Genomic DNA, 17,676 nt, shown 5'->3' with positions numbered 1-17,676 from the left:
AAAATGACAGAGGAAAGTATTTTGGGGCTCTGTGCATGGAATATCTAACCGCGTTTTAGACAGTCAAAATCTGAACATACTGCCGATTCGGAATTAGATCAAATGGACCGAACATTTTGATCAGAGTTGAGCGAAAATCCGACTTACACGCAGAAATTTAATAAGAAAAACGTGCAGGATCAAACGGGTCCAAACGATTTTAACCGGATTGAATGAAGATCCGACTTACACGAATGCGACTTCTGTGTTCTCCATGGGATTGAATGATAATCCTTTAATTTTAAAAATATAACTTGAAAATTTGCAATTTCCGCTTTAAAGCTGCAATTTCATATTTTTAAGTTATATTTTTAAAATTTATTAAAATAAAGCCTTAAAATAGATGGTATCTATAAAGAGTCCTACCTTGTTAAAGAATAATCCTATTAATCCTATAATTCACTATTGCCAGTTGAGAAATTGGCAAAAATATCATTTTCAACTTTAAATTCAAACCTTTGAAGATAGCTATTCCATGGGGGGAATAGAAAAACAAGGAAGGTAATTGTGTTATTTTTTCCGGGGTCAAAGGATTTTTAAGAGGGAGAATAATACCTATGATCGTATAATAGTGAGTTGACAACCTATTGAGCAAAAGACACACAAATAATTATGTTTTGACTTTCTCAGAAAATATGAAATTATCGCTTTAAATAGTGTCAAAAGTAATATCCAGAAAATGCTGTAGCCAAAATAAGCTGTAGCCAAAATAAGCTGTAGCCAAAATAAGCATGATGGCATTTCTTCATAGCACAATTTGTAGTCTTGTCCATCATGTAACTAGCTAAAGTTTTTATTCAGTCCGATAATAGACACATGGCACAATGATCATGTGACAACCATAACTGAAATTGGTATAAAATAAAATTCTGGACGATTGTGATATAGCCTTCAATAATATTTTTATAATATTTTTAAAATTAAGTCTCTGTCAGCATGTGTATAAAATAAAAAAATTATAACGTCAAACGCTATTTAGAAATAGTTTGTTGACCTTATTCCAACTGATATGTTACGTGTCATTGGAATTTGTCGGGAAAATATCTATTGTTTCTCTTTCCGTGTATTCTGTGTTCTATCAGGGGATTATATTCAATGAAGATTTAAATTTACCTAACAACTGGTCAGTGAATCCATCAATGTATGATCCAGTTATTATTTTAATATCTACCGACTACCTTAAATTCAAACGGACGGAGCACGGAAGATGTGCGATTCGCAAACCATGACTAGATCGTCTTCAATGAATCATTTGCCACGTGGCGTATTTTACTGAACATGTTATGAATTATCAGCAAGCTTGTTTTTTTTACCAGATTATCAAAATCAGTGTTAAATGTGCTAATTACTCGGATTATGAACCACATACGACGGATTCTCACTAGGGTATGACTGTTATTGTAGCCGACAAGCATTAATTGATATTTTTATTAACAAGTAATGATTAACCCGTTGTAATTGTTTTACCAATCGTATAGATTAAATATCAATCAGCTAAAGCCAAAACAATACAGCCGATTAAGAACAATGACCTTGACTGACATTCAATAGTTGGACTCGACAATTCTCCGAGAATCCTTGTGCATATTAGATTCGGATATTCACATGAATTTCTAGGCCTCTACAGGGATCTTGGAAGATTACTATTCACGTCTAAAAGATCCTTTGATAAAAACCCTTCAATTTCTGAATCGGGATCACTTTCCACAGTGAAGAAATTATTAGAAGAACAAGCCAGATTTATAACTTTATTGATCAATGAGGCAGGGAATATCATCATATACAGGCCACTGATACGGGCATAAGCTGGTGAAATTCAAATGTTAATTAGGTCAACGGGGGTGTGACTAAAGCACTGTTTACACTTCGCCGCGATAAGCGTGCCATTCTGGGCACGGTACCAGGCCGCGATAAATTTCAAGAAATTGACCCGTTTACATTACTCTAAAATAAGCACGCTAAATGTGGAACTCTTCACAGAAAAGTTAATTTCAGTCCCTATACAAATTACACAGATGAAAACAATTATGATGGTTGATTTAGTTTGAGCAGCCATTTTTACAGAACTGATGACAGAGCTGTCAAAGTTTGCAGGGAAAAAAGGTCAAGGTTCATTTGGTGCATGCGCAGTAATCCGTGCTCAGACCGGTTAGCGTCTACACTACGAAAATTTAAAGCGAGCCGGTCCTGGTACCGTTCCGAGACCACCTCACTTCAGTGGGCCAGATTGGCACTGTAACAAGGGGCGGCAGAAATGAAATGAAATGAAATGGAGTTTAACGTCCTACTGTTCTGCTCCTAACCTGGGCTAATGTGCCATACAGTGTGCTATGAGGGAAATTTTGCCCGGACAGCGGCACTACGGCTTACTCTTATTTCGAATTCCAACTGCCAAGGGATCTTTTACGTGCACGCCAATGTGTACACGGGAGCTCAGTTTTTCATCCCATCCGAACGACTGGACAGCTTTCCTTGTCAGCCCCTCCGTCCTGCATCACTGACAAGGGAGAACCACGCTGAAGGGGCGGCAGGCTTACGTTTGACCCGTTTGCACAACAAAAAAGGGAAGCGTGCCGTACCTGGTACTGTGCCTGGTACGCTTAAAATTTGTAACATAAACAGGTTTTAGGACTGAATGAGTCTTAAATTAAGTCTGCGAATGCTTTGTGAACTCCGGATCAGAATCTCTAAATGATTCACCACAAACATCACAGTTTTAAGCGTTTTCTCCAGTTTAAGTTTCTGTGTGCTGCGTTAAGAGTACAGCAGATGAGTTCAGGTGTGCTTTTAGCTCCCTTCCATTAATGGAACAACACATAAGGTTTTAACTCTAGTGTGAGTTCTAATGTGGTTCTGTAGATTACTTGTGTCAGTAAATGATTTACTACAACCATCACATTTATAGGGTTATCACCAATATCAGTTCTCATGTTGTTCTGTAGAGGACTTGAGGCTGAATGATTTATCACCAATATCAGTTCTCATGTTGTTCTGTAGATGACTTGAGGCTGAAAGATTTATCACCAATGTCACTTCCCATGTTGTTCTGTAGTTGACTTTTGAGGCTGAATGATTGACCGGTTCTTGCTTCTGGATGAATTGTGATGTGATCTTGTAGATTGATAAGATTCATAAAAGATTTACAACAAAATTGGCATCTATACAGTTTTTCCCCTGTCGAACGTTTCGTGTGTGCTTGTAGAGAACGAATTTGAGCGAATAATTTACCGCAAAGATCACATTTATAAGGTCGTTCACCGGTATGAATTTTGAGGTGGTTTTGTAGCGGACTATTCCAAGTAAATGATTTACCACAAACACCACATATATAAGGTTTTTCACCTGAATGAATTCTTTCATGCAGGTGTAAATTACTACTTGTAGAAAATGATTTACCACAAACATCACAATTATAAGGTTTTTCACCAGTATGAATTCTCATGTGTCTCTGTAGCATGCTATGGTAACTTAATGTTCGACCACAAAGATTACATTCATATATTTTCTCTCCTGAATGAACTGCCATGTGTCGTTTCAGGGGGCTACCATTAACGAAAGCCTCGCCACAAACACCACATTTATATGGTTTTTTATTGGTGTGCTTCAGTCCGAAGATCTGTTCAGTTTGGTCGTTGATTTTCTCGACTTCAACATGTATTTCACAGTGTTTCTCTAAATCAGTGTCAGATTTAAATTCTTCATCACATAAATTACACTGATAAACAGTTTCAATATCATCTGTTTTCTCTTCTTTAACATGGCAATATCCATCTACATCATCAGTTTTCTCTTCTTTAACATGACAATATTCATCTACATCATCGGTTGTCTCTTCTTTAACATGACAATATTCATCGACATCATCAATTTTCTCTTCTTTAACATGTATTTTATTGTGTTTTACTAAATCATCATATTGTGGAAAAATCTCATCACACACTGTACACTGATGAATAGTTTTAACATCATTAGTCTCCTGTAATATATAAAAGTAAAAATATCATTTGTCTCCTGTAATAAATAAAAGTTATAACATCATTAGTTTCCTGTAATATATAAAAGTTATAACATCATTAGCTTCCTGTAATGTATAAAAGTTATAACATCATTAATTTCCTGTAATATATAAAAGTTATAACATCATTAATTTCCTGTAATATATAAAAGTTATAACATCATTAGTCTCCTGTAATATATAAAAGTTATAACATCATTAGTCTCCTGTAATAAATAAAAGTTATAACATCATTAGTTTCCTGTAATATATAAAAGTTACAACATCGTTAGTTTCCTGTAATATATAAAAGTTATAACATCATTAGTTTCCTGTAATATATAAAAGTTATAACGTCATTAGTCTCCTGTAATATATAAAAGTTATAACATCATTAGTTTCCTGTAATATATAAAAGTTGATGTGAAATATTGGTGTGATAAATTGTTTATTAAATTGTTGATGTAATAAAGATGAATATTTGCTAATATATACCTCACCTGTAGATCACGTCTAGTATTAAATTATGTATAGATTCACCTTTAAATTATTCACTTCTTTGTATTGTGATTTAATAATAAATAATATCTATTTAAAATGTGTACTTTATTTTTAAAATGAATAAGTGAAGCTAAATATTTGTCCAAGAAGCGGTCCGTAGGGATGGTCCGTGTAGCAAAGATAAATATCGATCCAAGTGGTCTACCAATATAAATTAATTGGTCCGAGTTGTCTTTTATCCGAGTAGTCTTTTAGGTTGGTCCAAGTGATCTTGATCCGACTGGTCTTTTTTAAGTCCAACCCGAGTGGTCTTGAACCGAGTGGTCTGATACCATTAATTAATATAGACCAAAGCTCTAAAGCACCGCGTGATGCGCTGGGTTTGAGCAAAGCTCTTTTCCGGTAAGACAGGAGTGTAACTGAAAATGTCAACCATGACTGTTGATTAAAATAGTTCAGACCGGAACCGGATACACTGTGCAAAACAGGCAATGTGCATGTCAATTTACCAAATCTCACTCAAGCCAGATTACGCATCTCATAGAAATATTTCTATGACCATCTAATCAATGCATCACACATTTCTGACGTCAATGAAAATAATTCTCACAATTTTATGTTCAAACAAAATTAATCATACAATTTAGATCTAAATTAAAATCAATTCAGAAAAAAGAAATCATTTAACATTATCTGTATCACTTGAAAAACTTAATTGTTATATTTTTGCTGATGACCGTAACATATACGGTATCTATTGAATGGTGCCCAGCTCAGTAACCGGGACTATAACAGACCAAACCTAACCACACTACACAACAAAGTTCCTGTATTACTACGCTGGGCTATAAATAGATTGACCGTCTGCTAGGCGGTCTTCTTTTAGTCAGGTTACAAGTGCGACACACAGCTGTATCACAGATCTAATTACGGACATTACTCGGCAGCCAAGTTGGCTGAGAATACAATAGTCTGTTACATATAACTGTAGAGGCCACTAAGTCACTTGTTAATTCTCTGGTCACTTCTCGATTAGATAACTTTAATTCACTTTTAGTTGGTTTACCTTTAAAGCTTATAGATAAATTACAAAAAGTACAGAATACTGCGGCTAGACTTGTTACTTTAACTAAGAAATGTGACCACATAACTCCTGTTTTATATAATTTACACTGGTTACCTGTTAAATATCGAATTGATTTTAAGATTGTATTACTTACTTTTAAATGTTTAAATAATTTAGCTCCTGTTTACCTCTCAGATCTTTTAGAACTTTATACACCTGGTCGAACATTACGTAAATCAGATAAACTACTTTTAAAGCCCAAAACTGTTCAACTAGTCTATGGTCAGCGCTCTTTTAGTTATCAAGCACCTGTTTTATGGAATAATCTACCATTTACTGTCTGTTCCAGGCGACACTACGACTCGAAAATTGCTTACTATTTCTTCAATTTTTAATTAAAATGGTTCAAACTTAACGACCTACCTGGAATTGTCACCCCGTTACTTTCTTCGTCGAGCCTTAATGCCTATAAGTTCGATAAAATCCTTTATTCTCTTGTAAATTTCACATTTTTCGACACTAATCAATTTCTCAAAACATAAACATTATCACTGCGCTTGCGTAAGTTGGGTCACTCGTATATCATTTAGGGGTATAAGGTATTCCACAAATCGGGTGCATTCGGTTAATAATGCTTAGCGCGGGAGGATTCGCAGGTTTGTTTTGCGGCAGTGCGAGTGTATGTGTGTGTGCGTGTGATTGTGTGCGTATGTGTGTGTGTTTAGGTTTATCGGTATTTAATATTCCTTAGAGATATTCATAGTTCTGCATGTCTCCTAAAATATTCCTCACAGAACACTTATTTTCAGCATTAGATGGCATGGTAACCTTTCTGATAAAGTGTAAATATTGTACGATATCTTATAATTTTATGAACTTAAATAGTTTTGATTACCGGAATCTATTTTTTTATTTATATTCGCGTTCCACAGGCACACAAGATTTGTTTCAGATATTGTCGTAGATTAGATAAAAAAAAAACGAATCGCAGAAAATATAATTCCTTGAATAATGGATCATCCTTTCATCACATGCATTTGCAAGTGCACGATGATGTGTTTATATAAGAAGGTGGATACTGGGTAAGTGATTATTGTTATTTACAATTTCAAGATGAAGATTACGCGAGATGTGAACCAATGTATCAATCGTTTATTTACTTATTTTGAGAAACAGATTAAAATGAATTTTATAAAAGTTCCAAAAAAGAGATTGCTTACGCATTGAATATACCCTTAAAATCCGTGTACGGGGCTTTGAAAAATGAATCATCTACAACGCAGGAAAATAAAAAAAGCAAGGTCAACAAATGTTCAACAAAATTAGATAATTTTGACCTGATGACAATAAGAGAGACCATCTATAAACTACACGACAATGGCCAGTATGTAAGTACAGTTCATTTAAATATGTTTCATCATTGCTCTTCGACCTTTACACATATGCCATGTTCTGCATTACATAACCTTGATTTAATAATTGTCTACATAATTGAAGGTTTCATTACACATTTTACAACGCCACTTGAGAGAGAAAGATGAACAACTATCAAAAACAACTCTTTATCGGGCAATCAATGAAATGGGATTCAAGTACTACAGAAATCACGGTAAAAGATACGCGAAAGAAACTGTTGATATTGTTGCTGCCCGAAATAGCTATTTAAGAAACCTATGCAAATATAGGCAAATTTTCCATACGTTCACACGTTTTTAATAATTATTTTATGAAAATATTAGATTAGTCTGTCGAACAGAATTGTATAACTCAATTACGTATTCAAAAGTTGGATATTTTTAGGAGTGAAGGCTATGAAATTATATACCTGGATGAAACATGGTAAATGATAACCAAGCCATCCATGGAACATGGACAGAAAACAGGAAAGGTAATGACTTTTTTAATTGCTTTCTTATTACGTATACTTATGCAAGTTTATATTTTTAATGTAGTATTTATGGATAGACATATTTTAATCATATGTTATTATATTTATAGGGTCATTGGGCATAATTCTCCCAAACTGCAATGAATGCGATAGATTCATTCCTTCTGGTAAGGGATCAAGACTGATCATCTTAGATGCTGGTTCGGTTGATCGGGGTTACCAGTAAGGCACTGCGAGTTAAACCCAATAGAGATAATTCAAGGTAATACTTAACACTGCAATTTGGACGGCAGTCAAGTTGACGACATTGAAAGATAATAAATCTTGTCTTATCTGTGATGTTAAAAAGGGTTAAAACATTCATTTATGGAAGCCTTTACTACATCTTATAACATTTTAAAGTTTATCCACATTAAATCAAAAATATTTTCATTTTAGCACAAGAAAAGGCCTATGTCGCCCGAAAAAATACCACTTTTAAAATCAAAGACGTTAAGCGTTTGTTCCTGGAGGCCAAGGCTAGTGTGACAACTACAGACTGGGCTAAGGCATATCAACACGTCATAGACAAGGTGGAGGATCGGTTTTAGGAAGCGGGAAGATTGAATGATGAAGTACCACCAGCCGTATTTTCGTTCGGGAGTGACAGCGAGTTCGGGTGTGAGAGTGAAGATTTGGGCGAGAATGTCAGTGGAGAGAGTGATAGTGAAAAGGTTACTGAGAATGTCAGTGGAGAGAGTGATAGTGAAAAGGTTACTGAGAATATGGATGGCGGTGGTGTTGCGAATGAAGATTCGAGTGATGATGATAAAAATGTGTGTAGTGTATGTGATTGTGAGAACCCACCGGGAAGTGAGTCGGATGCGATTGTGGATTGGGTGGGCTGTGATTTGTGTGAAAGGTGGATGCATGTGAAATGTACAGGGAAAGAGATTGATGTAAGTGCAAGTGTGGTGAAGTGTGTAGATTGTTTGCGTAAATTGTATGATAGATAGCGTGAATGTAGGCCAGACAACTTCTATAATTTATATTGTATATAGTTGGAGCATTTTCTGTGAGTTTGTGTAAATAAATGATTTTGTATAAAACAATTTATTTTCCGTTTTCTTGTTTAACAGGTAGACTGGCAGAAATTTAATTTAGTTCACGACGAATCAATATGAATAAATTAAATGTAAAAAAAACACCGTGGTCTGAACACAAAAACGGAATTACGTGCCCTTGATCTATCAGGAGTTGACCTTGTGTGGCTACTACCCCCGTTGCGTTTTCTATCATATTATCGATTGGTTAGGGGCATTTCACAAAATAAAAAAAAAATAAATCAAACAAGAAATAGAGTAGGCTATCTATAAAAATATCTTAGGAGCGCCCCCTTTTCAATTGGATTAAAACTTTTAAAAAAGAAAAAAAAAACAAACAAGAAAATAGTATTAAAAGTCGTACAAAGCCAAATAAAAGCGACAGTTATATATCTATTATCCCAAAGCTAGATACTTCTAAATTTCCATGACGTGTCACTACAATATTAGGTCACACTTTGTATGTAGTTTATATCAATTTCCGAAAGCCACCAGACTGGGGCCGCCAATTTAATATCTAAGGCAGTGGAGCAAACAAGTGTGGTCTGAAACCAAATAGCAAATTCATATATTACCTCCCGTAAATAGCTCATTAAAGCAAGTTATATTCTACTGGGTCGAAACAACTATTTAAACATGCAAGTAGGACGAAACGACCCAAAGTCAAATCCACACCCCTGTTCGATTTGGTTTATTCCAGATAACTAGGTCAAGCATGGCTGTCTTCAATACCGCGAAGTAAATAAACAACGATTTTTCAAGACAGAAATGTTATATAGCTTGATCTGAAATTAGTTAACGTGCGGTAGAAAGTAAAGGGATGACAATTCCAGGTAGGTCGTTAAGTTTTAACAATTTTAATTAAAAATTGAAGAAATAGCAAGCAATTTTCGAGTCGTAGTGTCGCCTGGAACAGACAGTAGTTTAAGATGTTGTACATCTCTATATTCTTTTAAAAAACAACTTAAAACACATTTATTTAATCAGGCTTTTAACTGACTCTGTATACAATTGTTAACATGTCCATGGTAGCACGTCATTTCGGTCCCGCGTCATTTCGGACTCAGCACAAACGTCGTTTCGGACTCAGTATGGCGACTTTTCGGACTTACTCGGTGTCATTTCGGACTCAGTCAAACGACATTTAGGACTCGGACCGGCGACATTTCGGACTCGGACTCGGACTCAAATAAAACTTAAAATTATGTGTGTATATATTAGTAATAGCTGTTTTTCTTTCGTTGTAGGTGAGGCTCAAGACAGACCATTCACATTAATAAAGATTTAAACATTGTTAGTCTTGTTTTATTTATCCCATACAGGCCATTACTTGACAACACGCCTTTGAACTTGAACTTGAAGTAAAACCTATGCTACTTGCCTTTTTTGTATTTGTAAAGTAGGGGAAAGGCGACATCACATCTTTGCCACTGAAGATCAACTGCGACTTTTGGCAAAGGCTAAAACGTGGTACATGGACGCCACCTTCCGAGTTATCAACAAACCATATTCTCAATTATTTTCTATCCACGCTTTCGTAAAAGCCGGGGAAACCACGAAGCAGGTACCACTTGTCTTTTGTGTAATGTCCGGGAAGAGTCAGGACGATTACTACAAGGTAAGATGTGATCTATAAACTCGGAATAAAAAAATGATATAAATATAATCGGAAAAAATGGAGAAATGAATAACCGGAGAAATGAATATAATCGGAGAAATGATTACAATCGGATAAATGAATAAATATAATCAGATAAATGAACGTTTGGTTTATTTATTTTACAGGTTCTCCGGGCAGTGGACAAGATGCTACCAAGCCAGATTGCCTTGGAGGGATTTGTGGTGGATTTTGAGGCGGGGTTATGGCAGGCCCTTAGACGCCGTTTTGTAGATATAAGAATTCAAGGATGCGTGTTTCATTGGACCCAGGCCGTTTTCCGGAAAATTCAAGAAAAGGGATTCCAGGTATGTTGTGCGTTCTTCTTATAATAAATCTTCTTATAGTAAAATAAAAAAATTCTTATTATAATATCTTCTTTTAAAGTACAAGTGCACAAATAGATTTTCAGTATTAATATATTTCTAATATTTTATTATTTCAGACAGCGTACAACGAAAAGGGGGACGTGTTTAATTATTTGAGGCGATTGATGGCTCTCCCTTTCCTGCCCGAAGAACACGTGGCGGGCATGTTTGCCCATTTGAAAGACAGGTGCCCAGAACAGTTAGAGCCGATATGTACATACATAGAAGATCAATGGATTTCATCTCGTCTGTTTCCAATAGAAGATTGGTGCGTGTTTATGTTGCCAGTGAGAACCAATAACGACGTGGAGGGCTGGCACAACAGACTAAATTCCCGTGTCAACGCCAGAGGTCCTGTGCCATTTTATCTATTGATTTGCGCACTTTTTTCAGAAGCTACAAAGATACCACTGGACCTCACAATGATGTCGGAAGGTTCATTGAGACGACACCAAAGACGTCGGTATCGACATGTAGAAGGCCAACTTTTTAATATATGGGATTCATACAATGAAAAACAGATGAGCACTAGTAGACTATTAAAAAAAATAAGTCATTTGTATGGTCCACCCGCTCAGTGAAAAACAATTACATAATTAAAAAAATGAAAAAAAAAAAAAAAAAAAATGAATAGCCGACTAAAGCTATTTTTTCATCAAATAAATACACGTGTTGTTATAAATGTTGCGTTAATGTATGAATGTGTATGTATTTATACAATAAATGAATGTTTTATATGACCGTTGTTATCGCTATATGGTATGTTTAAAAATAAAATAATATGCCCGTTGTTATAAATCGATGTTATCATTTTATGCTATGTTGATAAATAAAATAGTTTATAAAGTAAATTGGCGTCAGTGTGTTGTATAATTCTATCTTACCTACCCGAGTCCGAAACGTCACCTACCCGAGTCCGAAACGTCACCTACCCGAGTCCGAAATGTCACCTACCCGAGTCCGAAATGTCGGGGACATATTTTTTGGAGTCCGAAATGACGTAAGTCCGAAATGACGCGGGACCGAAATGACATGTAATCATGTCCATAATCTTGTTGTTTATGTATGATTTACATTGTCACTTTGTAAAGTGCTCCTGAACATGTTATATGAAAGGGTGCACTATAAATATGCTGTAATAATAATAATATTATCTCACCATTAGTTGGCTATTTATTCTTCTTGTCCGTTCTTCTAGATAAAATACGCTGTAGCGAGTTCTTGTTGGCCAAGACGACGAGAACCGGGACTATAACAAGAGTATAACGAGAACAAAGACTACTTCCGGAATAGCGTTGTATCCTGGTTTTAGACGAGGATTGAACAACTCTAATAATTCATAAATGAATACAGACCGTATAATACCGTATAACAAAAATCCTATCCACACAACATGCCCTTCTTTCTTTTTTTAATTCTACTGCATTTTATCCTTTTTTCCCTTCAAACAGAACAGTAAGACGTTAAACATTATTTCATATCTATTTCTGTAACTGTTTTCAAAATTTGTGAGATACCTGGGTTGGGTGGATTTCTTTACTGTCGTAAACCGGAAACTGTCGGATAGATCTCACTCGGTAAACCTCGGTAGATTCCGTTACTCTACATCTCGCCTCGGCTGTAATGACGGTAATTGATATGTACCTAGCCAAAACAATTGCGATGCGGCGCCGGTTTACTTATTAGGAAAACTTGCCACTTTTAAAAAGAAGTTAACAAAATTGCGTCGTTCGAATGAATCTTATCACAATGTAGAACATCTGAAATAAAAATGAGAGTTAAAAAAATAATAATGATATATTTCGCAGGTTAGTGTTGCCGTTGCTATGACAAAAGAATTACCCTAACTATTAAAGTCATTGAAGCCAAAATGGATTCTTCATTAAAGGTATTAGCTTCACAGTTGTCTTATAGGTTTATAAGGTAATCTTAAGTTAAATCTGAAACCAGAGGTTTTAAATTACAAGCCTTAATATGATTATAATAGCAACTAGATCTGCTAGGCAGATATGAAAGCTTTCTTATTCACAGACAGTTTCTGTCACATGTCATATAAAGAATCTCAACATGAAAAAGAATTATTAAAATCGATTAAAACTCGAATTTATATGCATATATATCGAGAGAGTAACATTGCACCCGGACAAAAGAAATCTGGGAAATAAGTGAGACTTGTATTGCTGTAATCAAATTGACGGCCTGTTCCAGAAGTTTAAAATACGGATCTAGGTGTTGAAAAACGGGACAGATGAGAAAATGAAATAAAAATGGCGGGAAATAACTAAAAAATGACAGGAAAATGTCAAACAAATAATGTATGTCGTGCGATGATCATTTTGAAAATTATACAACCCTAAATTGCACGGTTATTAATCTGAAATGAAATGGGCTTTAACTTAATGTTCTGCTTCTACTGGCCTAATTAAGACAGGCATACGCTATACAGAATGCTATGAGGTAAATTTTGCCCGGGCAGCGGCACTATGGCCTACTCTTATATCGAATTCCAACTGCCAAGGGATCTTTTACGTGGACCAATTTATAGACGGGTCCTCAGTTGATCGGCCCATCCGAACGACTAGACAGCTGTTCTTGCCACGGCCCTCCGTCCTGCACCACTGACAATGGGAAACGACGCTGGAAAATGCTGATGAACTTTCTCGACCAATGCAGGGATCGAACATGCGATCTACAGGCTAGCGAGCCAGCGTCACACCCACTGACCCACCATGGCGTCCCGCAGGGTTGGTTATACGGCATGTATTATGGTATAATTGTTTCAACCTAAGATACTATATTTGCATGTCACAGATTGTGTGCATAAATACACGATTAAACGGATTAATCATTGAAACAAATATTGCTTGTACATTATAATTTGATGTTGTATGTCATTCTACTATATGTATCAGAGAGAGAGAGAGAAATGGGGTTTAACGTCCACTCGACACAAACTAGGTCATTTCGGGACTAACATATGGTTTAACTTTATTTCAATAATTCGCTTGCGCATAGGGGTCTTTAGCAGTGGGAGGAAACCGGAGGACCCGGAGAAATGAATGAATGAAATGTGGTTTTATGGCACGTCAGCTCCAACCGGGCTATATTGCGCCAAACATATGGTGAAAAATTCAAGACAAAATAAAGGAAATCACAGAAATATATTTATATCCATAAATAAAAACAAATATCACAGATAATATATAAAGTTAAAAATAAATATCAAATACTTTATGAATATAAACAATTAAAATGAAAGAAGATAGGATACATATATATATATACAGTTAAAACTTATAATAAAATTTTGTCTCTTTTAAAAAGTTTAGTATCTCACAATATAGCTCCGGTTGAGCAAATAAATGATGTAATGTCTGGCAACGGTAAAATTTAGATCTAATATTTCCAAGATACTTGCACTCGATCAAAATGTGCTTCACTGTCAAAGGAACATGACAGTGTTCACATTCTGGTTGAGGCTCTCGTTTCAAGATGAAAAAGTGAGTTAAAAAAGTATGACCAATGCGAGAGCGACACAAAACAACTTCATCCCTCCTGTTGGTTCTATAGGAGCTTGGCCAGTCTCCTAAGAGAGGCTTGATATGATGAAGTTTATTTGTGCCTGCAAGATCCCAAGACCGTTGCCAGCGGTCATAAATAAAATGATTTATACATGCTTTAAAATCTTTATATGGTATTAAAAAAGGTGATTGGGGAAGATCTAAAGCAGCTTTGGCAGCAAAATCTGCTTGATCATTCCCCCTTATATCAACGTGACTGGGGAGCCAGCAAAAGACAATGTCCTTGCTGCTCAACTCGTAAGATAGTAGCAGACGATAAACATCTGCTACTAATGGGTGTTCAAGCTGTTTATTGTTAATTGCTTGAAGCGAGGACAGAGAATCAGTAAAGATGATGTGCTGTAGTAAATGTGATGATTGAATGAACTCCAAAGCCTGAAGAATGGCCTGGAGCTCAGCTGTAAATATTGAAGCAGCAGGTGGAAGACACACAGAAATGGTCTCAGTTGGCGTCACTGTAGCCGTAGCCACCCGATCACCATCTTTAGAGCCATCTGTGTAAATAGGAGCATAATCACCATATTTAGACCTTAGTTCTCTAAAAAGAGATTGGAACACCGTCGAGCTAGTATCTCTCTTCTTATGTTGAGTAAGATCGAAATCGATCTTTGGGAGAGATATAGCCCACGGCGGAGACCTAAAGAAAGGGGTATTCGCAATACTGTCAAGGCTGATACCAGCCTCCGACATGAGGGGTTGTATGCGAATACCGAATGATGGAATAACCTTAGTCTTTCGCAGATATAAATGCTCATGATAAGGTCTAAATATGGTATTATATGAAATATGATTTGGAAGTGATGCAATTTTCGTAGCATACTGCAGGGCAAGCTTATCACGTCTGTTGTGCAATGAGAGCTCGTGCGCCTCGACGTATAAACTGTCCACTGGAGATGTACGAAATGCTCCTAAACTGATTCTAAGTCCCTGGTTGTGTATGGTGTCGAGCTCTTTGAGATAAGACTCGCGGGCAGACCCATACACAATACACCCATAATCGAGTTTTGATCTTATTAATGCTCGATATAATCGGAGCAAGACCTTACGGTCTGCTCCCCAGTCAGTATTTGATAAGACTCTCAATATATTGAGGGCTTTCAGACATTTCTTTTTTAGGCTTTTAATGTGGGGGATAAATGACAATTTCTTATCAAATATCAGCCCCAGAAATTTGGTTTCATCCACAACTGGAAGGCGGTTGCCATCCAAATAAAGTTCTGGATCTGGATGCAAACCTCGTTTCTGACAGAAATGCATGCAGACAGTCTTGGATTTCGAAAAACGAAATCCATTTTCGGTTGCCCATTGTTGAAGTGAATTCAAACAAAGCTGCAACTTACGTTCGATTATCCGCATGTCTGTAGAACCATAGCACATCTGAAAGTCATCAACATAAAGAGCGCCGTTTGTACCTGGTTTAAGGCACGCTGGGATAGTATTAATTTTAATTGCAAACAATGTTGGAGATAAAATACTTCCCTGTGGAACTCCCATTTCCTGAGGAAATGGGTCAGAGAATATTGATCCCAGTCGTACCTTAAATGACCTATCTTCCAGGAAATTTTTAATGAAGATAGGTAAGCGACCTCGTAGGCCGAGGTTATGGAGGTCGCGCATGATACCGTGTTTCCACGTTGTATCATATGCTTTCTCCAGATCAAAAAATATTGCAACTAAATGTTGCTTCTGGATGAAAGCATCCCTGACGAACGTTTCAAATCGAACGAGATGATCAAGAGTGCTCCTTTGGGACCTAAATCCACATTGGAGGTCAGTAATGAGGTTGTTGGACTCTAGGTACCAAACAAGCCTTCGATTGATCAATCTCTCCATGGTTTTGCAAATACAGCTAGTTAAAGCGATCGGACGATAGTTGGTAGGATTCGTATGATCTTTACCGGGTTTAGGGATGGGAATTATTGTGGCTTCATGCCACGAAGGGGGGAATTTCCCATCAACCCAAATCCGGTTAAAAAGATCCAGTAAAATTAAGAGAGTGGAAAAAGGTAAATGTTTAAGAATTTGGTAGTGTATTTCATCTGGCCCAGTTGCAGTATCTCGAGCTCGCTTTAGCGAATCCCGAAGCTCTGCAATGGAAAAGATATCATTATAGCATTCATCATTGCGGGACTTGAAATTAAGTCGCCTTTTCTCCTGTTGTTGTCTAATGCCTCGAAAGGCATCGGAGGAGAAATTGGATGATGAATTAAATGAAAAAGTACTGGCCAGAGAATTAGCAATATCAGGAAATGTTGTTAAGGTGGTATTATCAACATTTAAATGATTAACTGATAATGCACTACTTTTACCTTTAATCCTACGAATCCTATCCCATACCGACTTAGATGTGGTACGGGAATTAATCCTTGAGACGTAACCTTGCCATGAAGATTTCTTTGCTTGACGTATGGTTCTACGAGCCTTCGCCCGGACCATCTGGTATGCCGCAATATTCTCCATGGAAGGATGGTTCTTTAATCGCCTCAGGATGCGATCACGCTCTTTAAGAGCGGATTTGCAGTCATCGTTGTACCATGGTTTATTGAAACGTTTTGGTGTAGTCGTGGTTTTTGGAATCGCCTGCTCAGCCACATCTTGAAGAATTGAAGTGAATAAGGCCATGGGCTCATCTGCATCTTCTAACTCCTTTGTATCAAAAGAGAAGAGACACAAAGATTCGAAAAGAGCCCAATCGGCCTTATGCAACTTCCACCTCTGAGGTCTTTCGACCGGAGAGGGACCATTATTATCAATCAAGATAGGAAAGTGGTCACTACCACATAGATCTTCATTTACCCTCCATGAAAAATCCTGAAACAGGACCGGAGAGCAAATGGTGAGATCTAGGGAAGAAAAAGAAGCTGTGGCAGGATGTAGATAAGTAGGCGAGTCATCATTTAATAAACACAAATTATTAATGTTAATGAAGTCCGCTATTTGTTTACCTCTGTTGTTATCATCTGGACTACCCCAGAGCGAATGATGACCATTGAAATCCCCCGTAATAATAAACGGGAGAGGAAGCTGTGCAACAAGGTCATCAAGATCTCTGGGATTAAGATGTAAACTGGGTGGAAGATATACAGAGTAGAGTGTTAGAGGAATATGCAAAGTCACCCTAACTGCAACTGCCTGTAAAGGCGAGTTGAGGGTGACTTGACTCTGAGGAATATCTCCATTAAGAATAATAGAAACACCCCCATGAGCCCTACCATCACCAACTGAGTGATGATGGTAACCAACAAAATGTCTAAAAGATAAAGTGTCAGAATTCTTTAAGAAAGTTTCCTGTAAACAAATAGCTAAAGGATTGTACTTTTGAATTAATAATTGAACTTCATTAAAATTTGGTTTTAAACCACGACAATTCCATTGAATAATGGAATTTACCATTGTCAGGGAAATTTAATTTTTGGCGGCTTACTGAGTGGGTCTACATGGACATCCACTACAGTAATGTCGTCCATCAGATCATCCCCATATTTATTGAAGAGAGTGAT

The 17,676-nt window shown here is 36.6% G+C and overlaps 1 protein-coding gene and 1 long non-coding RNA gene across 2 annotated transcripts; one reads left to right on the top strand and one right to left on the bottom strand.

Annotated features, from left to right (window-relative positions):
• Nucleotides 1-1,774: 1,774 nt before the first annotated feature.
• Nucleotides 1,775-11,862, bottom strand: LOC126818623 (gastrula zinc finger protein XlCGF7.1). The gene is made up of 2 exons (XM_050546145.2): nucleotides 11,755-11,862; nucleotides 1,775-4,015 (listed from the first exon to the last, which is right to left on the bottom strand). The coding sequence occupies exons 1-2, from the start codon at nucleotides 11,755-11,757 to the stop codon at nucleotides 3,014-3,016; spliced, it is 1,005 nt and encodes a 334-aa protein (XP_050402102.1). The 5' UTR covers nucleotides 11,758-11,862; the 3' UTR covers nucleotides 1,775-3,013.
• LOC126819039 (uncharacterized) lies at nucleotides 7,453-7,960 on the top strand. Its single transcript, XR_007679473.1, has 3 exons — nucleotides 7,453-7,488; nucleotides 7,599-7,750; nucleotides 7,927-7,960. It is a non-coding gene; the product is annotated as an uncharacterized LOC126819039 (long non-coding RNA).
• Nucleotides 11,863-17,676: the final 5,814 nt, after the last annotated feature.

Source organism: Patella vulgata, chromosome 1, assembly GCF_932274485.2.
Source record: "Patella vulgata chromosome 1, xgPatVulg1.2, whole genome shotgun sequence".
NCBI lineage: Eukaryota > Metazoa > Mollusca > Gastropoda > Patellidae > Patella > Patella vulgata.
Note: the sequence above shows the minus strand (reverse complement) of the source record. Positions and strands in the feature narration are given on the sequence as shown.